Source organism: Hyperolius riggenbachi, chromosome 5 (genome assembly GCF_040937935.1).
Source record: "Hyperolius riggenbachi isolate aHypRig1 chromosome 5, aHypRig1.pri, whole genome shotgun sequence".
In the NCBI taxonomy this organism is placed as follows: domain Eukaryota; kingdom Metazoa; phylum Chordata; class Amphibia; order Anura; family Hyperoliidae; genus Hyperolius; species Hyperolius riggenbachi.
Genome location: NC_090650.1, coordinates 39,066,735 through 39,094,593, shown reverse-complemented (window position 1 = coordinate 39,094,593; position 27,859 = coordinate 39,066,735). Strand labels below are relative to the sequence as shown.

Below are 27,859 nucleotides of genomic sequence, written 5' to 3'. Positions count from 1 at the left end.
AAAGTTTATCTTGGATCCACTTTAAGCAATACCAGTTGCCTGGCTATCCTGCTGATCTTCTGCCTCTAATACATTTAGCCATAGCCCCTGAACAAGCATGCAGCAGATAAGATGTTTCTGACATTGTCAGGTCTGACAAGGTTAGCCACATGCTAGTTTCTGGTGTTATTCAGCCACTACTGCAGACAAATAGATCAGCAGGGCTGCCAGGAAACTGGTATTGTTTAAAAGGAAATAAATATGGCAGCCGCCATATCCCACTCACTTTAGTTGCCCTTCAAAAACATTGTGGAGAGCTGCGATCACGTATTTTCAAGCAGGTTTCTGCACAATCTGCAGGTACGATCGCCGTGGGCAAGTGTATTTCCAGAACGGAGAAGGGAAAAAAAAGCAGTGGCAAGTTTTTGCAAATGGGAGATCGCAGAGCACTGCGTTTGCCATGCATTTTGCATGCGCTGCTATTCATTTGATCCGATCGCAAAAGCAGGCAAACTGCGGCACGCACTACCGATTGCGGCCAGAAACAGTTCGCCCCACTCTGTACAGGGCACCGCGATTACTAACGTTAATCACTTTACCCTTGTGGTCGGCAAAATGCATGCTCTTCAAAAATCAGATGGAAGCGCTTGCAGTATGGAAGGGTCCTAACACACACACACCATATCCAATACACTTCTGCTGTAACACAGGACCCAGAATGAACTAGAACTACAACAGTTTGTCAACCTCCCCTTTACTTAGTGCAGTGATCTGAAAACTTGTCTCTCCAGCTGTTAAGAAACTACAAATCCCACAATGCATTGCGGGAGTCTGACAGTCATGATTCATAAAGGCAAATGCATTGTGGGACTTGTAGTTCCTTAACAGCTGGAGAGACAAGTTTGCAGATCACTGACTTAGTGGATAGAATTTGAAGGACAAATGTGATACAGCAATATATACACATAGGATTTGTTTCTGATGCTGAAACCAGGAATATTACTGTTAAAGTGGGTATCCTGAATAATTTATTGCAATCTACGATATGTCACTACGGTACAGCGCTTCTTTAAAAGAAACCTGAAGTATGTCAAGAAACGATCCTCCGGTCCCCCGCCACGGCTCCGTTTCACTTTCTTCAGTCACCGTCAGTGACGGGCTTCCGAGTAGGAAGCCAGTCGAATACTGAATTAAAATGAGGCTGAATTGCCTCAGGTGTGCGCACGGGAGACAGGGGGTTACTTACCCAGAAGTCCATTGGCTTCTATGCGTCTCACTTAACTCGCACGTGAACTATGGGACGCATTGCACAACTCACTTTTGCATTTCCTCCCGGGTTGAAGGAGGAAGTGTGATGGTGAGTCTTGGAACACGTCCCATAGGTCACGTGCGAGTGAGACGCATAAAAGCCGATGGACTTCTGGGTAAGTAACTCCCTGTCTCCCATGCACACACCTAAGGCAATTAAGCCTCATTTTAATTCCGAATTCTAGTGGCTTCCTACTAAGAAGCCCATCGTTAGTCGCAGTCCACTGCACCTGCGCGCCCTCGTTCGCGGTCCCGCCGCAATAGAGATTTTCTCAACGAGACGGGAGATTTTCTTGACAGGAGTGCTGATGAAGATGCGCATAGCCAGTGCCGCGCAGGCGCAGTGGAAGTCGGCCAAAACAGGGCCATGGTGGGGGTCCAGAGGATTGTTAGATTGTCAGAGATGGCGGGGGGCACAGGGAGGCTGCGGGGGTCTGGCAGAAGCCCCAAGTAAGTCAAACTTTTTTTATGGGGTGGGGGGGGGGGGGGGGGAGACCTACTTCAGGTCCGATTTAACCTTCAAAAATGTCCTGGCTGTATAAGATGATGGAGCTTCCTGCACAATGCACACTACAGAGCACAGGAAGCACACGGCGGTCAGATGGCTCATCTGCATGTGACTCCTGTTACATGTCATTACATACGGGATAACCTAACCCCTGCCTGCCTGTAAATTATTAAGGAAACAAGCTTTCACCAGAGAGTTCCAGGACCATATAAAACGCAGCGGAATGTATGGTAACCTCGCAGGGCGCAGAGATGAAGCCTAAAGGGGCCCTTCAACGGTTTTTAGCGAATCATCACATTTTTGATGTGATCATTCAGGTTTTAAGAAAGGATTGTATTTAATCAATCCGCCCCGCTAAAGAATCCAACTTCCGATCATATCTTCCCCAGTTATGATCAGATCCATGAAAAAATCCACCAAGCTGAATGATTATTTATTTAAAGCAGCAGGGACAGCCATATTATCACAGGAATAAGAAAACCCCATATAGAAGTAGATAAATACTTGTTCTACTTACATAATATATGTATTGCACTGTCCACATTTTGATTTTAGTGAATTTTATATCGTAAATAAAGAGAAAACTGATCCAGGCATTTTCCAACTTTACTGCCTCTGACTGAAGCCAATCCTGATGCAATTTCCTCCTTTACTCTTTTTTTGTTTTCTCTTGCCCAAAATGGTGTATGCATTGCCAGCCCTCCTCCCCACTGATCTCTGTACTAGACAGTGCAGTGTCATATCTAGCTATCTTTGTAAACACATGTGAGCATAGCATAGCTTCCGCAGAGGGGTGAGGTGTATTTCCCTTCTCTGCTTCCTGTCACACTGAACTGCCCTCAGCCAATCAGTGAGAAGGAACGTGGGAGGGAAGAGAACAAGCTTCCCTCTTCCCGACAATGTACCAGAATAGAGCCAGGCTGACTAAGATGGTATTCAATACCAGTAGACACAGTTATGTTTATATTGGAATGCTCCCCAAATTTATAGTATACAGTAGCTTAGGCCGCGTTAGTGGGGGGTTGTGGAAGGGGGGCAATTAGAGTTAGACATCGGATGGGGGGTAGGTTAGGCATAGGGATGAGATTCCAAATACCGATCGGAACTCGGCTTTCCATGGAGAAAACCGCAGCTACTGGAATTCTGCAAACATACCGAACTACTGAGACTTGGAAATGTATCTCAATTAGAACACTTAGAAGCATTGGACCAATCAGAGATTTAGAAATGTACAACAAAAATCGGAACACTCGGAAAGCTGTTGCAGATCGGAAATGCGGAATCCACATAATAGTGAACATCCACAAAAAAAAGGGAGCTCCCACTATTTTTTTTTATTTTTACAGTTAACTTTATTTACAAAAATAACATTCTGCAGAAATCAAAAAGCCACCTGTCGGAAAATAGACATCCGTCAAAATAGGTATTTCCGAGCATCTGTAGATGGGCATTGATGGGGGGGGGGTCAGCAGTTAGGGATAGGCATGGGGGTAGGGGACACTCAGTTAGCCACTGGTAGAGGGAGGGCTTGTGTGACGTTAGGTTTAGCGACAGTAAAATATATAGATATTTCACTATCGAAATTACCACTGCCCACTGGTGGTTTAAAGAAAGGCACTGTGACCCTGACATGAAGAAGCTGGTAAGACCCACGAAATGCATCGTCCTTTTAAGTGTCCAATAAAATTGTGTTTTTTGATGCCATACCCCTCACTCGAGGTAAGATTGATTATTCTAACAATCTTTGTTTCAACTTTTCATTGGGGTGCCTCCTTCCACCATCCACCATCCCAGTGTGCAGACAGGGGCTCTTTAACCCTCACAACATAAGTCTGGTATTTCCGGGTTTTTCTTGTAGAGCAACAGGCAATATTTATAAGAAGATTCTTCGACAGATCCATGTGGAGACGGAATTCTCCACCCGCTGCTTACTGTGCTTGCCTTTTAGGAACCCAGTTTTTTAAAGTGGATCCGAGATAAACTTTTACTCCTTGCACAATTGTGTTCCTTTCATATAGTTTATAGGGCATTCCTCAAGCCAAATACTTTTTTTGTTGTTTTAATACTCTAATTCCCTATAAACTAAACAAGCCTCGCCCACAGCTTCTCCAGTGTGCCTTGGCAGTGTAGCAAGGGCTTATGAGAGCTCAGTCTGGGCAGGAGGCGGAGGTTACTAGCCATTGATTTTAGAGGCAGAGGGGAGGAGGAGAGGGGACTGAATATACACACAAGCAAGCTCATAGCATCTCCAGCCCTCAGCCTGTGACAAACAGAACGTGGCTGCCCTCGTATCTCAGGAATAAATAATCATATACTGTTGAAGCTGTTTGCAGCTAGATTTGCTGTGTAAACTATCTAAACTTTAGATAAGATGTATAGACAAGTTACTTGTTATAGTTAGATTTTCATCTCAGATCCGCTTTAAGTAGGGATCTACAGTATTAGCTCTAATCTTTTTAAATATTATGCTATAATGGCTCTCCTGACGTTCTCTGACGTTTCTTTCGCCAAATCCTGGAGTTTCTTGAAGTTTATCTAACAGACACTCCCACTGTCACCCTAATAACTGATGCATGATCCTTCAGAGCGACAGTTATTTTGGGTGTGCGTACAATGATCTATGATGATTCCTGTGCGTTTTGAATGACCGTCACGATGGATCACATTGGCAGATAATCGTCTGCAGTGTGTACGCAGCTGTGAATGATTATTAAACAATGCATCCACAAAGCTCATGGCGCTTGATGCAAGTTCTTCTGCATTGTTTAACACTCAGATGGTTCACCATATCGCTCATCAACACATGTTGCGTGGTTATCTTAGGCTACGTTTCCACTGTAGCGTTACATTTTCGCCTGCAAAAAATCGTATAAGATTTTTCTGATTGGTGAAAATTTGCATGTAAATTTGTACACGTTTTTATCGCATTAGTTAAATATACATAATCTGCCTAGTAACAGCTTACTCATGATTGCTGACAACTTCCTGTAACCATGGATTTACAAAATAACGCAAAAATTCGCATTGCCTACACAAAGCATTGTACGCGAGTCGTACGCGATGTCCGATAATATGATGCAGGACCTCAGATTTTTTTCACGCGTACGAAAATTCGCATAGAGTGGAACCGGCTGCATTGACTAATCTATGCAAATTTTCTGAGCAGAAAAACTGACACAAAACGCGCAAGTGGAAACTTAGCCTTAAAAGATAAATTGTGGAACGATCGATTGATCCACACAATCTACCTTTGAATGTGTATATAGCTTAAAGTGGACCAGAACTCTTGCACAGAACAGAAGGAAAACAGAGAAATGCACCCTGTATGTATTTAGAGAGTTTAGCCTGTCTAATCCCTGCTTATCTGTGACTAATCACAACTATAATTGGATATCTCAGGTGTGTCAGCTGGCTACTACCACAGAGAAGCTAATTGGTAAATACAGCATGTCTGCTTCCATGAAAGCAGGAAGGAAACACACTGCAGATTTATTGCAGGATTTGTATCAGTTGTAACAAAGAAATGTTTTTCTTCAAAGCTCATTATGCTGTTGCTTATCTTTTAGAGGAGAAAGGAAGTTTTGAGTTCAGGTCCGCTTTAAGTATCTTCTAGCGCTATTGATCATTAACGGACACCAGGAGACAGACAAGATTTTAGCAGGGTGTGTGTATGAATATCACAGCTGAGGCTGATGGGGGTTCGGCATCTAGCGTTGCCCATGTCAAGGTTTGTGGCCGCTCTGCTCAGTAACAGCTCATAACTGTGAGGACAGATCTGAGAAGCTGAAAATACTTCTTTTACTGGAAGCAGAGAAACCACATAGCAGGATCTGCACAGAGTGTGAAAACCAGCTGCACACCAGCGTCCTAACACAAGCAAAGATACAACGTGAGCGCCAAGCAAGCCAACATAGAACTACCGTATAACTCAGCACAGCTGCACACCAGCGTCCTAACACAAGCAAAGATACAACGTGAGCGCCAAGCAAGCCAACATAGAACTACCGTATAACTCAGCACAGCTGCACACCAGCGTCCTAACACAAGCAAAGATACAACGTGAGCGCCAAGCAAGCCAACATAGAACTACCGTATAACTCAGCACAGCTGCACACCAGCGTCCTAACACAAGCAAAGATACAACATGAGCGCCAAGCAAGCCAACATAGAACTACCGTATAACTCAGCACAGCTGCACACCAGCGTCCTAACACAAGCAAAGATACAACGTGAGCGCCAAGCAAGCCAACATAGAACTACCGTATAACTCAGCACAGCTGCACACCAGCGTCCTAACACAAGCAAAGATACAACGTGAGCGCCAAGCAAGCCAACATAGAACTACCATACAACTCAGCACAGCTGCACACCAGCTTCCTAACACAAGCAAAGATACAACGTGAGCGCCAAGCAAGCCAACATAGAACTACCGTATAACTCAGCACAGCTGCACACCAGCGTCCTAACACAAGCAAAGATACAACGTGAGCGCCAAGCAAGCCAACATAGAACTACCATACAACTCAGCACAGCTGCACACCAGCGTCCTAACACAAGCAAAGATACAACGTGAGCGCCAAGCAAGCCAACATAGAACTACCGTATAACTCAGCACAGCTGCACACCAGCGTCCCAACACAAGCAAAGATACAACGTGAGCGCCAAGCAAGCCAACATAGAACTACCGTATAACTCAGCACAGCTGCACACCAGCATCCTAACACAAGCAAAGATACAACGTGAGCGCCAAGCAAGCCAACATAGAACTACCGTATAACTCAGCACAGCTGCACACCAGCGTCCTAACACAAGCAAAGATACAACGTGAGCGCCAAGCAAGCAAACATAGAACTACCGTATAACTCAGCACAGCTGCACACCAGCGTCCTAACACAAGCAAAGATACAACATAAGCGCCAAGCAAGCCAACATAGAACTACCGTATAACTGAGCACAGCTGCACACCAGCGTCCTAACACAAGCAAAGATACAACATGAGCGCCAAGCAAGCCAACATAGAACTACCGTACTACCGTATAACTCAGCACAGCTGCACACCAGCGTCCTAACACAAGCAAAGATACAACGTGAGCGCCAAGCAAGCCAACATAGAACTACCGTACAACTCAGCACAGCTGTACACCAGCGTCCTAACACAAGCAAAGATACAATGTGAGCGCCAAGCAAGCCAACATAGAACTACCGTATAACTCAGCACAGCTGCACACCAGCCTCCTAACACAAGCAAAGATACAACATGAGCGCCAAGCAAGCCAACATAGAACTACCGTATAACTCAGCACAGCTGCACACCAGCATCCCAACCAGTGTCCTCCCCAGGCTCTTTTAGCCGGGTGCTTCACCCGGCTAGATTTGGTGACCACCCGGCTGTCATCGGCTCACCTCCTCACCGCCTCCTATGCTGTAAGCCGAGTTGCCCTGCATTTTCCTCTTGCCCCACCCGGCTGCTTTTTCATGCCGCCCGGATGGAAAAAAATTCTGGGGAGAACACTGCCAACACAAGCAAAGATACAACATGAGCGCCAAGCAAGCCAACATAGAACTACCGTATAACTCAGATAACACAGATGCAGAGCATTCACAATGACAGATGCTTGTTTTCTACTTCCTCAAAAGCACTAAAGGCCTTGTTCACATTATAAATCGCCATCGCTAGCGCAAGCAATGAGCGATTTATTCAGGGCTGTGGAGTCGGTCCAAAAATCCACCGACTCCGACTCCTCAGTTTAGGATTCCACCGACTCCGACTCCACCTCCTCTAATTTGCATATTACAATTTTGTTGATTAAAAGTATGTAACATGAAATTCGTCTCTTAACTGCCAACGCTTAGGAATTTTACAAGACAACTGAAGTGAGAAGGATATGTAGACTACTATATTTATTCTCTTTAGACTAAAACTAGTCCTTGGTAAGAGTACTTGTAAAAGGTACAAACCGGAACAAAGAACATCTATCAGGCCCTAGGCAATGTAAGTGTGGGTACATGTAAGAATGATGTGCAGGTACTCTGCAGGGGAATGAGGAGATTGTAAACAGACAACACCTCTGTGTTCAATGTGCACAGCATTCTCAGTGGATTCCCTGCAGCTCTGTGGGGTGTGCATATGTAGAGTATAGTACTACTGTGTAACAAAGTAAACCTGAGACAGATGAAATTCAAGTTTTATACATACCTGGGTCTTCCTCCAGCCGCCTTCAGGATAATCAGTCCCTCATTGTCCTCCACCACCTGGATCTTCTGCTATGAGTCCAGGTACTTGAGCCAGTCAGGCGTAGTGCGCATGCACACACTCCGCCGCCAGGAGCATACTACACCTGTGCAGCACTATTGCGCAGGTGCAGAATGTTCCTGGCTGTGGGAGCGGCATGCAGCCGGACAGCGCTGACTGGCTGAATTACCAGGACTCATAGCAGAAGATCCGGGTGGTGGAGGACAGCGAGGGACTGATTAGCCTGAAGGGGGCTGGAGGAAGCCCCAGGTATGTATAAAACTTTACTTTTCATCCGTCTCAGTTACCCTTTAATTTGTAGTCACCAAACCAAATTTTAATAACATATCACATTATTTGATTTCATCAGCAAAGGGAGTGCATACATTTGCATAAATCAGCATCAATGCAGAATTATTTCCATCTCGTTGACCATCTCTATTAGTGACACGGCTACACATCAGGCTTTATTCTTACAGCATAGATGTTATTTAGTATATATAAGAGATTCCTGTGTACACATCATATATACAGTCACAATCAGATCTGTATATCTGACCTTAATACGGGGACTGCTTTATTGAAGCAGCACAAGTAACTAATTTTGATTGGTTTATTTCATTTTTGTGGACTAAACACAGCTATTACTGTATATATACATTATTTTTAATGACTATTATCTGAGAAATAGAACATTTTATCATATTTTCTATTTTAATTACAGTTACAAATTCATTAGGAGTCGGAGTCGGTGCATTTTTTCCCGACTCCGACTCCAGGCACCCAAAATTGCCCGACTCCACGACTCCGACTCCACGACTCCGACTCCACAGCCCTGGATTTATTGAGTGATTTTAAAAGCGCTTTTCTAAACGCTTTCAGAGCGATTTGCGCTGAGAAAAGCGCTTTTCGAAACGATTTTGTGTAGCGATGTATTTTTCACTTCCTGGCGTCAGTCAGGAAGTGAACTCTTTGACCCAGGAATGAATACAATGTATTTATTCATTGAAAGCACTTGGGAAATCGACTTTCAAGAGCTTAGCGATTTTCCTATCCTTTCTATTGAATAGCCAATGCTCTGAAAATGGTGCAGGAGCGGCGTTTGCGATTGGATAGAAAGCTCATCGCTCATGCGAGAACACTCACATAGAGCAAGAAGCGCTTTTCAGGCGATTCTAAAAGTCCCCAGCGCTTCAAAAAAAAAAAACACGAAAACGCTGAAAGTGTGAATAAACCCTTAACTTGTACTGAAATGGGTCAGGGGGAGTGACTGCATTAAGATGCGTACGAGGCATGTCCCCCAACAGGAATAGGGACCCGATTTATCGGGCTACATTGCAGGGCCGACACTGTACAACTGTACAGACATGTTGCTAGCCCCAGACTAGCGTTACCTTCTGCTGTTATGCGGGAGGGGGGAGGAGGGCTCCCAAAGGAGCGGGCTGCGCGTTGCTTCGCCCACCACTCACCCACGCTAATAACTGTCCTCCTCCTCCCCTGAGAAAGACCGTCTATGCTAATCTTTCCATTGGTTACCAATCACCCAAAGGATCCATTTTAAACACCTCACCCAATCACGCAAAGCTCTTCATAAGTTATCACATCTATACATTTCCTCACTAATCTCCAGATACCATCCCACCCGGAACCTTCACTCCTCCCAGGAGTCCGTCTAGTTGCTGGATAGTGTACTGCCTCTGACACAGGAGACCTGGGTTCAAATCTCAGCTCTTTCTGTTCAGTAAGCCAGCAGCTATTCAGTAAGGAGACCTTGGCCTAGACCAGTGATGGCTAAACTTGGCACTCCAGCTGTCACAAAACTACAAATCCTATCATGCCCCTGCCTCCCCGAGATATGCTTAGAGCTGTCAGAGTATTGCAAAGCCTCATGTGTCTTGTAGTTCCACCACAGCTGGAGTGCCAAGGTTAGCCATCACTGGCCTAGACTCTCTAACACTGCTGCTGCCTATACAGTGCCTCCTAGTGGCTGCAGCCCAGGCGCTTTGAGTCCGCCAGGAGAAAAGCGTGATATAAATGTTATTTGTCTTGTCTGTAGCTTGGTTAGCTCCTCTCACTCCAACATACAGGACTTCTCACGAGCGTCACCAATCCTTTGAAACTCTCTCGCACAGCCTGTCCATTTTAAAACACACCTTTTCAGACAATCCTATACAGTAATTTGCTATAGGTAACATTGAAGGTTCACTACCTCATCCACTAACCCCTGTGTCTTCTTCCCTAATGTCTCAATAATAATAATAATCAGGCAGCACAGTGGCGTAGTGGTTAGCACTCTCGCCTTGCAGCGCTGGGTCCCCGGTTTGTATCCCAGCCAGGTCACTATCTGCATGGAGTTTGTATGTTCTCCCCGTGTCTGCGTGGGTTTCCTCCGGGTACTCTAGTTTCTTCCCACATCCCAAAAACATACAAATAAGTTAATAGGCTTCCCCTAAATTAACCCTACACTACGATACATACACTACACGATACATACATAGACATAGGACTATGGTAGGGACTAGATTGTGAGCCCCTCTGAGGGACAGTTTACTCTGTACAGCACTGTGGAAGGTGCCGGCGCTATATAAATACTAAATAATAATACTATTATTCCCTGCACATTCCTGTAGAAGGACTGATGCTCTCTGCACTTGCTACCAGCCTGTGTGTGTCTGTGAGGCATCAGAAGCAGTGACAGCTACACAGCAGCCCTGGGCACCTATGAGGACAATGAGGGGGGGGGGCTCTATCCAGGCCAGTAGAGCACAAAGCCTCATTAGGCTGCCTCGGGGGCTCACAGTATAATTCAGAGCAGCACAAGGCTGGCTGTGGGTGAGGAGGCCTGATGTATGACAGGCGGAGAGATGCTGCAGCCCACACACGCCAGTGCTGTGACCACAACTGCCGATGACGCATACTTATAGCTGCAGCGAGTCCCCTGCTATGTGTAACACTCTGAGAAGGAGAGCTGAGGGGATGCTGCTGGGGGGGGGGCTGTATAGGACAGGCTTCTTATCACCCAGACAGCAATTATCACCCAGCATCACAAAGCAATATTAAAGCAAACCCATGGGAGGCTTACTCCATACTGTGGCCCGATCAACCTTACGATTCAATAATTTTAACGGATCTGAAGAGAATCGGCGCTGCAACATGGCTGCCCATCGATTTCTGGACAAAATCATTTGAATGGGTCAATCGGGAATGACAGAAAAATTTCAGTCGCAAGGGTTCAATTGGGGCCACAATGGTTTAAAAAGAAACCATAACCAAGGATTGAACTTCATTCAATCCAATCAGTAGCTGATACCCGCTTTCCCACGAGAAATCTTTTGCTTTTCACAAACTGATCATCAGGGGGCTCTGTATGGTTGATATTGTGGTGAAACCCCTCCTACAGTGTGATGTCAGGACCATGGTTCTGACATCACACTGTGGGAGCCTCGTTGCATTGTGGGAAATAACAGCGGTTTCCAACTGCCAAAAAAGCAAGCAGCATCTCCTTCTACTTACATCACCTGCCGGCAGTAAAAATGTCACCATGTGATAAATGTCAGACTGTAAATCAAGGAGAGGAAAGCTTTTTTTGGAGAGAGTTCACATCTGAGCGGTTTGCTTCCGATCCACTCTGGAAGGCGATGCGCGTACCATTTTTGAGGTATTTTTGCCTTAATGGAAAGTATAGGAAAAATGCAAACCGCTCACAAAATCACTTTATGCAGCGATTGCATTCGCGTTTTTAAGAATAAATACATTGTATTTATTTTTTTCTGGGTCAGACTTCATTTCCTGACTTGTGTCAGGGAGTGAATTAAAAAGAAAAAAGCGCTTAAAAAACGCCCACCAAAGCGCAGGGAATCGGAAAAAAAATTGCGTCAAAAAAGCCCAACGTGAATGCTGACGCGAGCAGAACGCAATGTGAACCAGGACTAAAGGAAAGATGCAAGCAAATAAAAAAAATCCACTTACCTGGGGCTTCCTCCAGCCCCTGGCAGTCGTCCTGTGACCCCGCCGCAACTCTGCTTCCCGCCGCTGGCCCGCGGTCCCCTCCGTTGTAGACGCCCAGGCGCAGTAGATGTAAGGTTGGCATCTGCAACGGAGGGGACCCCAGGCCACTGGCTGAGAGCGGATCTGCGGCGAGGGCATAGGACGGCTGTGAGGGGCTGGAGGAAGCCCCAGGTAAGATATATATATATATATATATATATATATATATATATATATATATATATATATATATATATATATATATATATATATATATATATATATTTGCTCTGACCTTCCCTATAAGTTCAGCATCTACAAATTCCGGTTCCTGTGAAACCAACATTTGCGATTTCATCTAATTATATGCTCATTACTAGAATCTCCAACAAATGAAAGTAATGCAATGCATTTTATTGAGTCTATGCTGATGCAATGCATCAGCCTGGTGTCTGGGACTGAGGATCGTCACCGCTGGCTGTTCAGGTGTCACCTCAGGTTGTGGAAGAGCCGGAACAGGCAGGAGAAATCCACCACATTTCCCAGAAAGAAAAGAGAGCAAAGATCAGCTGGGCTGCGAGATTTAGAAAGAGAACATGAACTGAGGTGAATTACAGTTTCTGAGCCTAGAAACGCTGGGGCAATCTGTATACCCAAGTACACAAAAATGGATCAATGTGCAAACACTGGAGGTCACCCAAAATGACCATCCTTGATAGTTTCAGGAGACAGTTTTAGAAATGATTGCTGTACATACAAATGCAGTACTCCATAAGTGAGTAAAAAAAAAAAAAGATACTTAAAGTGGACCTGAACGCTTACACAAGACAGAAGGAAAACAGAGAAACGCACCCTGTATGTACTGTATTTAGAGAGTTTCTCTCTGTTTAATTCCCCCTCATTTATGTCTAATCATAAGTTTTAATTTGATCGCTCCTGTATCACCTAGCTGCCACGGCAGATAAACTCATTTGAGATCAAAGGATGTTAACAATATGTCTGCTTCCATGAAAGCAGGAAGTAGACACACTGTAGATTTATTGCAGGATTTGTATCAGCTGTAACAAAGAAATGTTTTTCTTGTTGTTGTTATTATGCGGTTGCTTATCTTTTAGAACAGAGAGGAAGTTCTGAGTTCAGGTCCGCTATAATAGGAAACAAATATGACAGCATCCTTTAAAGCGGGATTGTCACCATAAAAATCAAATTTCAACAGCAACTGGTCTTATTGTATTAAGTGAAAAAGATGCTAATCCTGCATTCAAAATGTTTTCTGCTGTTATGGTTTGGAGTTATCACATACCTTAGGAGCATTGGCCCTTTAATTGCCATTGCCAAACAGTTGCATGCTGGGAGGTCTTTTTATCTATAATACATTCCTCCTCTTCCCTTTATTTCCCCTTCCTAATGACATAAGACAGTGTACTTCCTAGTATAGACCTCAGTGGGAGTGCCTGAAGACTCTGGGAGGAGGGCGGCTAACGAATACACAATTAGCAAGCGGAGAAAAAAAAACAGTGAGAGAGGAAATTATGTCAGGATTCAAAGGTAACCGAGATGGAAACTGTCTAGAATAGGAGTCTCTGCTTTTCCTTTATAAAATTCACAGGAATCATAACGTGGATAGTGCAATACATCTGTTATGTAAGCAGAACTAGTATTTATCTACCTATATATGTGTTTTTTATTTCTAAGTTAGCATGGGTGTCACTTGTTTTTAAAAGACCAGTTCCAATAAAACATATTTTAGTCTTAGATAGCTTAGTAAGGGATAACTTTCTCCTTTCCAGTTTTACTGCTGTCTGTGAATAATAACATTCCTTCCTGTCAGAACATGAAATGTGGGGGTAAATCCCTCCCAACAGACCCCCCCCCCCCCCCGCCCCGCCCCAACCACACACACTGAGCTTGCTGCTATCAGTCTGTGGCTTTATGCACTCACTTTCTTCATCCTTGCGGGGGCGCCTCTCCGCAGTGACCCGATGCATGTTATTACATAATAACATGCCATCGGTCCAGGGCTGTGGAGTCGGTACAAAAATCATCTGGCTCCAACGTTTATGAAACCACCAACTACTCCAACTGACTTCTGGTACCCAAAATTGCTCCGACTCCTCGACTCTGACTCCATAGTCTAGTAGTGCAGTGGATTTGGTACAAAAATCATTCGACTCCTCAGTTTATGAAACCACCGGCTCCAAAGCCCTTGTGTGGGTCACAGATAAGGTGCAGCCAGCCTTCGATGTAGATGGGAGTGCTCGGAGCTATAGACTGGCAGAGGCGTGGGCCCGCCGGGACAAGTGAGACGCTACTCTGCCAAAGATTCTGCAGAGGCCATGGGGAGCAACAGTTACAGTGGCTTGCAAAAGCATTCGGCCCCCTTGAAGTTTTCCACATTTTGTTACATTACTGCCACAAACATGAATCAATTTTATTGGAATTCCACATGAAAGACCAATACAAAGTGGTGTACATGTGAGAAGTGGAACGAAAATCATACATGATTCCAAACATTTTTTACAAATAAATAACTGCAAAGTGGGGTGTGCGTAATTATTCAGCCCCCTTTGGTCTGAGTGCAGTCAGTTGCCCATAGACATTGCCTGATGAGTGTTAATGACTAAATAGAGTGCACCTGTGTGTAATCTAATGTCAGTAAAAATACAGCTGCTCTGTGACGGCCTCAGAGGTTGTCTAAGAGAATATTAGGAGCAACAACACCGTGAAGTCCAAAGAACACACCAGACAGGTGAGGGATAAAGTTATTGAGAAATTTAAAGCAGACTTAGGATACAAAAAGATTTCCAAAGCCTTGAACATCCCACGGAGCACTGTTCAAACGATTATTCAGAAATGGAAGGAGTATGGCACAACTATAAACTTACCAAGACAAGGCCGTTAACCTAAACTCACAGGCCGAACAAGGAGAGCGCTGATCAGAAATGCAGCCAAGAGGCCTATGGTGACTCTGGATGAACTGCAGAGATCTACTACTCAGGTGGGGGAATCTGTCCATAGGACAACTATTAGTCATGCACTGTACAAAGTTGGCCTTTATGGAAGAGTGGCAAGAAGAAAGCCATTGTTAACAGAAAAGCATAAGAAGTCCTGTTTGCAGTTTGCCACAAGCCATGTGGGGGACACAGCAACCATGTGGAAGAAGGTGCTCTGGTCAGATAAGACCAAAAGTGAACTTTTTGGCCAAAATGCAAAACGCTATGTGTGGCGGAAAACTAACACTGCACATCACTCTGTACACACCATCCCCACTGTCAAATATGGTGGTGGCAGCATCATGCTCTGGGGGTGCTTCTCTTCAGCAGGGACAGGAAAACTGGTCGGAGTTGATGGGAAGATGGATGGAGCCAAATACAGGGCAAACTTGGAAGAAAATTCTTGGAGTCTGCAAAAGACTTGAAACTGGGGCGGAGGTTCACCTTCCAGCAGGACAACGACCCTAAACATAAAGCCAGGGCAACAATGGAATGGTTTAAAACAAAACATATCCATGTGTTAGAATGGCCCAGTCACAGTCCAGATCTAAATCCAATCCAGAATCTGTGGCAAGATCTGAAAACTGCTGTTCACAAACGCTGTCCATCTAATCTGACTAAGCTGGAGCTGTTTTGCAAAGAAGAATGGGCAAGGATTTCAGTCTGTAGATGTGCAAAGCTGGTAGAGACATACCCTAAAAGACTGGCAGCTGTAATTGCAGCACAAGGTGGTTCTACAAAGTATTGACTCAGGGGGGCTAAATAATTATGCACACCTCACTTTACGGTTATTGATTTGTAAAAAATGTTTGGAATGATGTATGATTTTCGATCCACTTCTCATTTATTATTTATTCCAATAAAATTGATTCATGTTTGTGGCAGTAATGTGACAAAATGTGGAAAACTTCAAGGGGGCGAATACTTTTGCAAGCCACTGTAAGTTGGGGGGGGGGGGCGCAATCCTACAGACTCTGGGGCTGATGCCCCCTTTACCTTTATGGTAGCGCCGGCCCTGAGCAACTCCGAGTTACTGGGCAGGTAACTGGCATCCTGCGCAGTTTGGCCACATTTATTCATGGACGGGAGTGCGGCCGCAAAACTTTCAGGGGGTCCCGGTGTCCAGCGGGGGACGTGGAAAGCCCCTGGAGGATCCATAGGCCTCCCTCTAATGAGAAAAATATGGAATTAAAGGAAACTGTCTCTGAAGCCAGGAAGCCAGTTCCACCAAAAGACACAGAACTCAGAAAGTTGGGAGCTGTCATGTTTAACTGCATTGGCTATCACAGTAGTGGGATTTGTGAAGCTCAGTAATAAGGGGAGGGTGTACAATCTGCACAGGCACCTGCTGGACTGACCGATGAGAACATTAGTGGTCTGTGCCAGGATTCAGGGATGCCAGATGGAGACGCCAAGGTCTGCATGAGACCAGCTGACAGTAGTGTGCCAGGACCTAAATGTGCTGCACAGTCATAATTGCATGAACAGGTACCGTATAACGCTGCCTGTACCGGAATCAAGGAAAGCTTAAACATCTACCCAGACGGGTACCAGGATCTCACTGTGACGGCTGCCAGAGGCTTCTATTTGACCTTACTGTGCTGGGGCACTGAGGGAAAACTTCTGTAACTTGTGCCACGGCTGAGGGACCCAAAACACTAGTATTCTCTACAGAGACTATTTTTTTGCAGAGTAAAGTACTGTACTGTCCACATTTTGATTTCAGTGAATGTTATATAGTAAATGAAGAGAATTCTGTTCCTGGTGGGAACCATGTCTTTTTCCCACAGTTTGAGGCTAAATCCTGATGTCATTTCTTCCCTTAACTTTTGCTTTCTTTTCTCCTCCAATCGCTGAATCACCTCAGCCTAGCTTGTAAACAGGTAACGAACAAAAGGTGGAAACGCTGGCACCACTGGTACAAGACCCAGGGGAGCAGGAATCACAGGTCTCAGCATAAGCAACAAGAAAGGATACTCCGCTGCACCATGGGTAGGGTATAAAGAAGTCTTCAGTTTATTGACACATCAGTAGATACACATATGGCTCACGCGTATCTGAGCTCGCACTGGCTCCTTAATCATAGCCAACATACACAGAAACATCACAAGTTTAAATAGTCAAAAAAAGCCAGCCCACACAAGGTGTGGCTATGGCTCTTAACCTCCCTGGCGGTTAATTTATTTTGCCAAATGGGCAAAAATCCTTTTTTTTCGTTTTTTTTTGTTTCATGTAAAGCTACCAGAGTGGTAGCTACATGAAACACCACTAGAGGGCGCATGTGGCCCTCTAGTGCGATCGTCGCCGGCATCAATAGCAAACAGGGGAGCGCGTATATAACGCGTTCCCCTGTTTGGCTTCTCCTGTCGCTATGGCGACGATCGGCATGACGTCAGCCGACGTCCTGACGTCAGGCGCACTCGATCCAGCCCATAGCGCTGCCCGGAACTCATTGGTCCGGGCAGCGCAGGGCTCTGGCGAGGCCTCTTCCGCCGCTGCGTGCGGGCGATCGCCGCAGAGAGGCGGCGATCGAGCTGTGCGCGCGGCTAGCAAAGTGCTGGCTGCGTGCACAGCACTTTGAATGGGGCGAATCGCCCCAACAGACCCTGAGAAATCCTCCTGCGCGGCATAGCCCGAGCTCAGCTCGGGCTTACCGCCAGGGAGGTTAAAGTGACATATACACTATGTCACTTTAAGAGCCATAGCCACACCCTGCGTGGGCTGGCTTTTTTTGACTATTTAAACTTGTGATGTTTCTGTGTATGTTGGCTATGATTAACCACCCTGGCGTTCTGATTAAATCGCCAGGGTGGCTGCGGGAGGGTTTTTTTTAAATAAAAAAAAAACTATTTCATGCAGCCAACTGAAAGTTGGCTGCATGAAAGCCCACTAGAGGGCGCTCCGGAGGCGATCTTCCGATCGCCTCCGGCGCCCAGAATAAACAAGGAAGGCCGCAATGAGCGGCCTTCCTTGTTTCGCTTATATCGTCGCCATAGCGACGAGCGGAGTGACGTCATCGACGTCAGCCGACGTCCTGACGTCAGCCGCCTCCGATCCAGCCCTTAGCGCTGGCCGGAACTTTTTGTTCCGGCTACGCTGGGCTCAGGCGGCTAGGGGGGCCCTCTTTCGCCGCTGCTCGCGGCGAATCGCCGCAGAGCGGCGGCGATCAGGCAGCACACGCGGCTGGCAAAGTGCCGGCTGCGTGTGCTGCTTTTTATTTCGTTAAAATCGGCCCAGCAGGGCCTGAGCGGCAGCCGCTGGCGGTGTTGGACGAGCTGAGCTCGTCCAGACCGCTCAGCTGGTTAAGGAGCCAGTGCGAGCTCCGATACGCGTGAGCCATGTGTGTATCTACTGATGTGTCAATAAACTGAAGACTTCTTTATACCCTACCCATGGTGCAGCGGAATATCCTTTCTTGTTGCTTATGCTCGAAACAGGAGTGAGCAGAGGATACTGTTTCAGCTAGGCAGCTTCACACAGCAGTCTGCTCAGCCAATCAGTGAGAAGCAGGAAGGTGGGAGGTGAGATGACAAGCCTCCTTTCTCTCACTGTGGTTGGCGATGGCATAGAAAAGGGCCTGGGGGACTGAGAGGAAGATAACAGCAGAGAGATACCTGAATAGATTGGAGAGCTTGCACTGCAGTGTGAGATTTTTGACAGCATTTTAAAAACACTGCAGTGTTTAAACAGAATTTGGTTTTGGGGCTGACAATCTTTCTTTAAAGTGCACCCAAGTTGAAGCTTGGGTACAAAATCAGATACCTTAAAAGAGGGAAGTCTCAAGGCTTCCCTCACTACTCCATTGTCCCCTGTCACTGAGTATGGCCCCCCGGAAGTTTAACGACAGTGCATTGTAGCTAATCACATTGGGGCTGAGCATACTGCGCATGCACAGGCCGGCTCAGGTGGCTAATGCGCAGCCAGGCTTCAGAAAGAGGAGCTGCATGGCCCCGATATGTAGGGGTGCTGCGCTCAACAATGGGAGACAACAAAAAAGCGAGGGATGCCTCAATAGGATCCTGGGGCTTCCCTCTCAAGGTATGTATCTGGGGGTTTTTTTCACCGAAAGTGAAAATGATGGGTTCTGTTGAAACCAAACCACGGTCAGGTAGACATACCAAAATTTCAGTCACGACTGCCAGAAAAATTGTTTGGGATGCAAGGAAAAACCCACAAAACTTCAGGTGAAACACAGGACTGTAGTATCAAGATGGTAAAGAGGCACTTGAAGAAAGAAGGGCTGCATGGTTGAGTTGCCAGAAGAAAGCTGTTACTATGCAAATGCCACAAAATACACCATTCCTACTGTGAAACATGGTGGTGGATCGCTGATGTTTTGGGAATGTGTGAGCAACAAAGGCACAGGAAATCTAGTCAGAATTGATGGTAATGTGAATACAATAAATTATCAAAAAATACTGGAGGAAAAATCACACTCATTAGCCAGAAAGCTGAGCATTGGACATATCTGAACATTCCAACATGACAATTATTCAAGACACAAGGCCTGTCATTGGCTACAACAACATAATGTGAAGGTTCTCGAGTGGCCCTCTCAGTCTCCTGACTTCAATGTCATTGGGACACTCTGGGGAGACCTCAAATGTACAGTTTATGCAAGACAGCCCAAGAAATTACGGGAACTGGAGGCATTTTGCCAGGAAGAATGGGCAGCTTTACCGTCTGAGAAGATAAAGAGCCTCATCCACAACTAACACAAAATACTTCAAGCTGCCATTGATGTTAAAGTGAACCTTAAGGGCTCGTTTCCACTAGTGCGGCGTGCGTCTCGTAGACGCACGCCGGCACTGAGCGGGTGGGCGGGATCGCAGGCGAATCCCATGAGCCGTGCCATGCACGGCTATGGGAATCGCAGCCTCCGCCGCAAATTCTGTAGGGGGTTCCGGCCGAATCGCTACTGCAAGCGATTCGGCCGGCGGCGCCGTTATCCCCTATGGCAGAGTTTCCCTGCGCGATTTGCCTGCGGGGAAACTCTGCGGATTCGCGGCCGTTTCCGCGACAGTGGAAATGGACCCTTAGTCTAAAAAAAAAATGAGTTTTACTCACTTGGGGCTTCCCTCAGCCCCCTGCAGCTGATCGGTGCCCTCGCCGTGTCCCTCCAAAACCGTAAGTGGCCGCTGGCGGGGACAGGAGGATGGGAGGGACACGGCGAGGGCACCGATCAGCTGCAGGGGGCTGAGGGAAGCCCCAGGTGAGTAAAACTCATTTTTGACTTAAGTGTCACTTTAAAACAGAAGGGTCAGCCATACTATGCCAGAAAAAAACACACACATATATATAAGTAAGTAACTACTTATTCTAATTACATAACAGATGTATTATATTGTCCACATTTTGATTTCAGTGAATTTTATATAGTAAATAAAGAGAATACTGTTCCTGGCATTTGCCATTCTGATTCCCTCTGACTAAAGCCAATCCTGATGTCATTTCCTCCCTTACTTTTTTTTCCCATCTAGAATCTGCACTGTCATAGCTAGCTTGCTTTGTAAACACGTGAGAGTGCAGCATAGATCATATTTCAGAAGCATTGAACTGCCCTCAGCCACTCAATGAGGAGCAGGAAAGTAGGAGGGGAGATGACAAGCTTCCTTCTCGTCCGCAATGTACAAAATAGAGCCAGACTGACTGAGATAAGATTTATTACAACAGAAACATTTCTGATTAGTTTTGAGTGCTTGCAATGCAGGGTGAGGATCCAGGCTGCATAATGAACACAGAGCTGTGGATAAATGGAATTTGATTTTGTGGCTGACAATCCCTCTTTAAAGGGGCCAATACAGTACTGTATTAAGAATTGGGGTATGTAAACTTTTGATCTCCTCCTCCAGCTACTGGATATATACTGCTTAGGAACGCTACACTCTCCAACTTTTAGGTTTCGGATAGGTTGTAGGAAACTACTCCCACACTATTCAGCCAATTACAACCCTGTGATTGAAGACCTGTTCCCTATGAGTTTTCCCATTACAAGAAACTAGATACATTTTTAAGTGTGCGGTGCAGTTGCGTTATGACGCTCAGTAGCACTACCCTTGTAAATGTAGAGAGGAAGGTGAACTTAGAATCAGGCACAGGGTAGACAGACTATGAAAAGGAAAAGAGAGAACACCAAGAGCCCAATATAGTGTAGTATATACTGGTAAGGTATAATTGATAGAGTAATAATATTAATTTAATACTCACAAACCAGGGTTACCAAGTAGGCAACCACTGTCAAAGCAGGTGGGGAGATTGTCCTGACCCCACTCAGGATTAAAAAGTCGCTCTCTGTAGTTGAAGAAGGAAGGGTACAACCCTCCACCAAGGGTGGACTTGATGTAGATAATAGGATAACAGAGGCGCCAATAGGATAAAAAACACTAAAAGAACTTAAAAACCCATCTTGGTAATAGAGGAGGTAGTGGTGGACTCACCCCCTCCAAGCAGAACACACGACTGTGGATTTTCAGTCAAAACAATTTTATTGGATACTCCAAATAAAGTGCAACGCGTTTCACGGGATACAAACCCGCTTCATCAGGCAATAACAGATAGGAGTAAACAGCATCTGCCAGTATCATCAACACTGAGCGCCTCTGTGACAGAGGCGCTCAGTGTTGATGATACTGGCAGATGCTGTCTCCTCTATTACCAAGATGGGTTTTTAAGTTCTTTTAGTGTTTTTTATCCTATTGGCGCCTCTGTTATCCTATTATCTAGACTATGAAAAGAGTTGAAGTAAAGGCATGGAAAAGTGAAGGGATTAGAGTTAGTAACAGGATAGGAGGAGGTTAAGGTTAGACAATGGTGTTGGTATTGTGACTTTAGGTTTAGGTTAGGGGAGGTGGGTAGATTACAGTGAGACACAGGTCATGGAGCTGGGACATGCCATAGTAAAGAGGGTTTGATTAGGCTATGGCAGAGGTCAGGGGGCTAGGTTGGGCTATGACCCAGGTCAAGATGGCTAGATTGGGCTACAGCACAAGTCAGACAGCTAGGTTAGGCTACATCACAGGTCAGGGGCTAAGTTGGAGTACATTTGAAATCGGCGCCGGTAGACTTGGGCGCAGGATACAGCGGTATATGGCTGATCCTGCTTCTGCACAAGTCCGGGCCGTTTTAATTACTATTCCCCCTCCAGGCCGCCATGGATAGTGGGGGAATGAAATAATTTGGCTTCCAGCAACTGGTGGAAGCCGAATTATTGTGTTTTTTTTTCTGCAACTTCGGCTGCGTCTGCTGACGGAGCCGACGTTACTCACTGAGCGCCGCTATAGACTGATTCCCATTACAGTCTATGGCGGCGGAGCAGTGCTTTTCAGCGCTGCTAGCTTTGGGCGCAGCCAGCGCCGCCATAGACTGTAATGGGAATCAGTCTATAGCGGCGCTCAGTGAGGAAGGTCGGCTCCGTCAGAAGACGGAGCCGAAGTTGTTTAAAAAACACAATAATTCGGCCTCCAGCATTCGCTGGAAGCCGAATTATTTCATTCCCCCACTATCCATGTCGGCCTGGAGGGGGAATAGTAATTAAAACGCCCCGGACTTGTGCAGAAGCAGGACCAGCCATTTAACAGCTGGATCCTGCGCCCAAGTCTACCAGCGCCGTATTCAAATGCACGCTATGGCGGAGCTGGCTGCGCCCAAATCTAGCAGCGCTGAAAAGCACTGCTCCGCTAAGTTGGGCTACAGTACAGGTCAGGGGGCTAGGTTAGGCTATGGCACATGTTAGGCTAAGACACAGGTCAGGGGGCTAGGTTGGACTACGGCGCAGGTCAGGGGGCTAGGTTGGGCTACGGCACAGGTTGGGGGGCTAGGTTGGGCTACGGCACAGGTTGGGGGGCTAGGTTGGGTTATGGCACAGGTCAGGGGGCTAGGTGGGACTACAGCACAAGTGAGGGGGCTAGGTTGGGCTACGGCACAGGTCAGGAGGGGGCTAGGGCACAGATGAGGGGGCTGGGCTGGGTTAGGCTATGGCACAGGTGAGGGGGCTGGGTTAGGCTACGGCACAGGTTAGGGGGATATGTTGAGCTATAGTACAGGTGAGAGGGCTGGGTTAGGCTAGGGCACAGGTCAGGGGGTTAGGCACAGGACAGACCGGAGGGTTAGGTTACGGAATGGGTCTTGGTTAGGCACAGTAGAAATCTCAGGGTAACCCTAAACGTACATCTTTGGAGCTGCCTCCTGATTGGCCACATGCACAGGCGCCCCAGTAGTCAGCATCTGATGGACACCTCCAGAGATAGCAGCTAACTGTACCGGAGATCCCTGCAGATGCTCCATCTGGAGAGCAGCAGATGCTGGCCGGAGCTGGGGGCAGCCTGCAGAAAGGTGCCAGGGCAGTGTGAGCCTTGTAGTGCTTCTGCAGAGGGAGGGCCACAGGCAGCTGAGCATGCAGTGTATTGGGTGATGTGTGCCCATGCTGTAGCCATACACAGAGATCCACAGCTATCTGCACCCGGTGCTGCCCGCCCCTCCACCGCTCACCCCTTGGCATGCTCGGCCTCGTCCTCATTGTCGCCGTCTATGCCGCAGGTGTCCTGGTCGTCCAGCTCCAGGCTCTGCTGGCTGGCTGCAGACTCGCTGTCCTCCGCCATCACGCCTCGCACACAGGAGGGAGGCCCGCAGCCTCAGCCCTGCCTGCCGCACAGCGGCCCCTGGCGGCCAGCGCAGGGCGCCTCCGCTCCGGCACCACCTGCAGCGCACCGCTAGGGGGCGCGCACGGGCTCAAAACTACACTGATACACTGTACTCAATAATAACAAAATGACTATGCTAACCTTTCCAGCATTATACAGTATATAAAATATTGCTTCAATAAAATATTTCTTCTACTATTATTAATAATGATGATGATGTTACTGAAATAACTAAAAATAATAGCAAGAACATCAGCGCTGTAGATAGACTGTAAGGAGATTAAAGCACATCTGAAGTGAGAGGGATATGGAGGCTGACATATTGTCTGTCCAGTGTTGGACTGGGAGGTGGAAAAACTGAGAAAATCCACCTGCTTGCCAAGCAGCAGAAACCCTGTGTTATCATCACTCCCAACAGAAATCTGCAGCAAGTCTTCACTGTGAGCAGCAACACCTGATTACTGTTGCTTGGCCAGCAAGTGGATTTCCTCAGCTTTTCCAGCTCCCAGTCCGACACTGGGCTCTATTCATAAAAGGTTACCGCAAGTTTTTCCGCTCAAGACAGCGGATTTTCCTGTCCATTTAGCAAAGTAAGCATTCATAAAAGCTGTTCCCGAATGAAAATCTACAATCCCCCAGCAGAGCGAGAAATTTCCGCCTTCTCCAGTGTTTTTCTAGATTTATCTAGAAAAAAAGTAACAAAATGGCCATTTATAAAGTTTAGAGGAAGCGGTATGTGGATGGGAAATACCGCTTCCTCTGATTTTGCGGATTACATACAAGTGAATGGGACAGACCTCCCAGAGAGAGCAACGCACGGAGGGACTCTGCCGGCTGAAGTGTTTCCGCATGCCTTCCGACAGCTTACCGCCAGCCTTCAGCGGGAGATCTCCGCACTTGCATCGCAGCTGGCAAGATTTTTTTGAATGACCACCCAGAAGTGTAAAATACCGCTGCGGTATTTTACCTCTACGAGTATTTACGCCACAAGTTTTTTATGAATAGAGCCCACTGTGTCTGTCTATCCTGCTGATCCTTTGTCTCTAGCCATAGACCTTTTAGCCATAGACCCTGATCAAGCATGTAGATCATGTCTACCGAGCAGGATGGATGTGTAGAGTGTGGGCTGTTAGTTGATCAACATTCAATCACATTGTGGTCAATAACTTAATTGCTAGATAAATGGTTACTTTAATACCTTACGGAACAACTGTAGTAAAAACAATATGGAGACTGCCATATTTATTTCCAGTTGCCCGGCAGCCCTGCTGATCTATTTGGCTGCAGTAGTGTCTGAGTAACAGCAGCGTCACGTGACTACTACGCTTCCTCCTTCAACCTGGAAGGAGGAAGTGTTTGTAATTACGTGACGAGGCTTGGAACGCAGCATGGGGCGCCGTGGGACAGGTTAAAGAAGAAGCCTGCTGGGTATGTTTAACCCCCCCTTCACTCACCCGCTCAGCTGCAGTAATTACCGGGATGAAATCTGAATGAAACTCATTCGGATTTCATGCGGTGAGCATCCCTGTACGCAAACACCACTCTCCTGTCTTCCCCCAGGGGGGAGCTGGTAGCATCGCTGTGGGGCAAGCACCACTGCTTCCTTCCAACCCACGGGACATCCGGATGGTCCCCCTAGTACCTAAGGCTGACTGCGTCCCCTGCAGGAGTCCACCGCGCTGCCATCCTGATTCCTGAGAGCCTTGTCCCCCTGGCTTTTCAAAGGGATAGAAGTGTACACAGGCTGTATCTCACCGACAGCTATCTGTATCCAGGCGAGACCTGTCTTGGACACGGAAACGTGCTTTGTACCTATTGTACCTATTGTCTTTTCTACGCAGTGGATTTATTGAGCTGTCTAAAACCTCTTTGCCTGATCGCACCTCAAAGGGCTTGATTCACTAAAGCGTGCTAACACAGTTAGCACGCCTAAAGGCTTTGCACGTGCAAACTAGGGTGCTAATTAGTTTGCAAGGGCAAAGCTGTTACTGATCGAGCACTATTTGGTGCGCGTGACTTTTCGCACTGTCCACGTGCAAAGTACGTTTATCAGGCTATTTTGCACATGGACACAAACTTTTGTGCACATATTAGCGCGTGCAAAGGCACTTTGCACGTGCTAGGGGGCTTTTCACTGGCATGCGAACACTTAGCACGCTTTAGTGAATCAAGCCCAAAGGGGGTTATCCAGACTCCTATTTAGAGACAACCAATGCCGGCTCTATTGCCTTTCGCCATAACCAGAAATGGATTAAGATGGAATGTGGAGCTAGCCAAGATAGCAGTTTTTGCTCACCACGGATAGTCACCTGGCTTTTTTAGTATGATTTAGTGGGAGGCTAGCATCCACCAGGCTCCCAGACTCCCGCCAGGCCCTAGGTACCTGCCTAGGTTTGCCTTGTGGATGATCCAGCTCTAACTTTCTATTGCTGTGCTACTCCTTCACTGGCAGTTTCCAGCAATTGGCGGTTTGGTTTCACATTGTAATTGGATACTGTAGGCAGTATGGATTTCCTAATTGTATTAGGCTTGTTAAACTTTCAGCTGTGGTCAGGTAAGTTACAGTGTGTTGTACATTATTTTAGGGAAGGGAAGCTAAAGTAAACCTGCCAGAAGAAACAAATGTTAAAGAGGAACTCTAGTGACAGAGTAGAATGTAGCACATTATTTAGCATGCTTGCCCACTTTTTACATTAAAGGGAACCCAAGGTAAGAGTGATATGGAGACTGCCATATTTATTTCCTTTTAAACAACACCAGTTGTCTGACTGTCCTGCTGAGCCTGTGTTTCTAATACTTTTAGCCATGGACCATGAACAAGCATATGCAGATCAGGTACTCTGATTTAGCTTTTACTGGATTAGCCATATGCTTGTTCTAAGGTTTTGACTCAGACACTACTTATTCCAGAAGGTAAGCAGAGCTGTCAGGCAACTGGCATTGTTTACAAGGAAATAAATATGGCAGCCTCCATATACCTCTCACCTCGGGTTCCCTATAATTATCTTGGTTTCAGCATCAGAAATACTTCCAATATATTGCTGTATAATGGTATGTAATGCCCGGACCCAGTGATGTGCCAGCCTAGGCTGTTTATTATGCAGAATTCCTCTCTCAGTGCCCTCTGGGAGACCAGGTGCTCCTAATGCTGGATCGGTGAGGAGAAGAGGGACAAGGGAACCCCTGGACTATCCAGAAGCTTCCCTCTCCTGAGGTACAGGTCACTTTGTAGGTATCTAATTTTGGCATTTTCTTCCCTTAAAATGAACCTCCGGAGTAAAAATCGACTCAGCAGAACTGAAAAGGCTTGGTGTGTCTTTAACAGGTTCACAGCATCAGAACTTTGTTTTTCTTACCAAAGCATCATTTTTAGCTGTATTTTTAGCTAAGCTCCACCCATCAAAGAAAACTGCCCGGGCTTTTTTCCCCTGATGCTGTGCAAAGCATGATGGGATTTCCTATGTTGCGATCAGGACACAGGACAGTTGGAACTGTGTCTCAGTCTCCATGTCACCTCCTTTCAACCAAAAAGATGGCTGCCCTCATGAAATCAAACATCTGCCAGTTCTTTTAAAACAGGGTGGGTAAGAGATTTTATTACCTATCTATTTTAATTAACATAACTAATGTAACTTAATCACAGTATGTTTGTTTAGGCTGAAGTTCCTCTTTAAAGGACACCAGTAGTGAGAGGGATATGGAGGCTGCCATGTTTATTTCCTTTTAAGCAATATCAGTTGCCTGGCAGTCCTGCTGATCCTCTGCCTGACTGCCTCTGATACGTTTAGCCATAGACCCTGAACAAGCATGCAGCAAATCAGGTGTTTCTGACATTATTGTCAGATCTGACCAGATTAGCTGCATGCTTGTTTCTGGTGTTATTCAGACACTCCTGCAGCCAAATAACTTGAAAAACACAAAGCGAGACCGAGAGCCCAATATAGTGTAGTACCTTAGTAGCAGATGATAAAGTGTGTAATCAAGCAATGGTTATACTCACAAGTATAGGTTGCCACAAAAGGCAACCACTGGATAGGCAGGTGGGGAGAATTATAACCTGACCCCACTCAGGTATAAGAAGTCGCTCTCTGTAAATAGGAAAAGGGGGATTCACCCCTCCACCAGGGGCGGACTAGTTGATTTGTAAAATAGTATAACAGAGGCGCCGACAAGAGTAAAAGCGATTAAAAACCGTTTAAAAGGGTGAAGTTGG

At 46.3% G+C, this 27,859-nt stretch overlaps 1 protein-coding gene across 2 annotated transcripts in view; it reads right to left on the bottom strand.

Annotated features, from left to right (window-relative positions):
- NMT2 (N-myristoyltransferase 2) overlaps positions 1 to 23,647 on the bottom strand; it is a 73,243-nt gene extending 49,596 nt beyond the window's left edge. The window contains exon 1 of one of the 2 annotated variants that reach the window (XM_068235505.1): positions 23,495 to 23,647. In XM_068235505.1, coding sequence (XP_068091606.1) covers positions 23,495 to 23,604 — 110 coding nt within the window. In that variant the 5' untranslated portion in view covers positions 23,605 to 23,647. Of the gene's footprint in view, positions 1 to 1,225; positions 1,315 to 23,494 lie in introns of those variants that run through there. The other variant, XM_068235506.1, reaches the window with a different exon arrangement.
- Between the last annotated feature and the right edge of the window lie 4,212 nt (positions 23,648 to 27,859).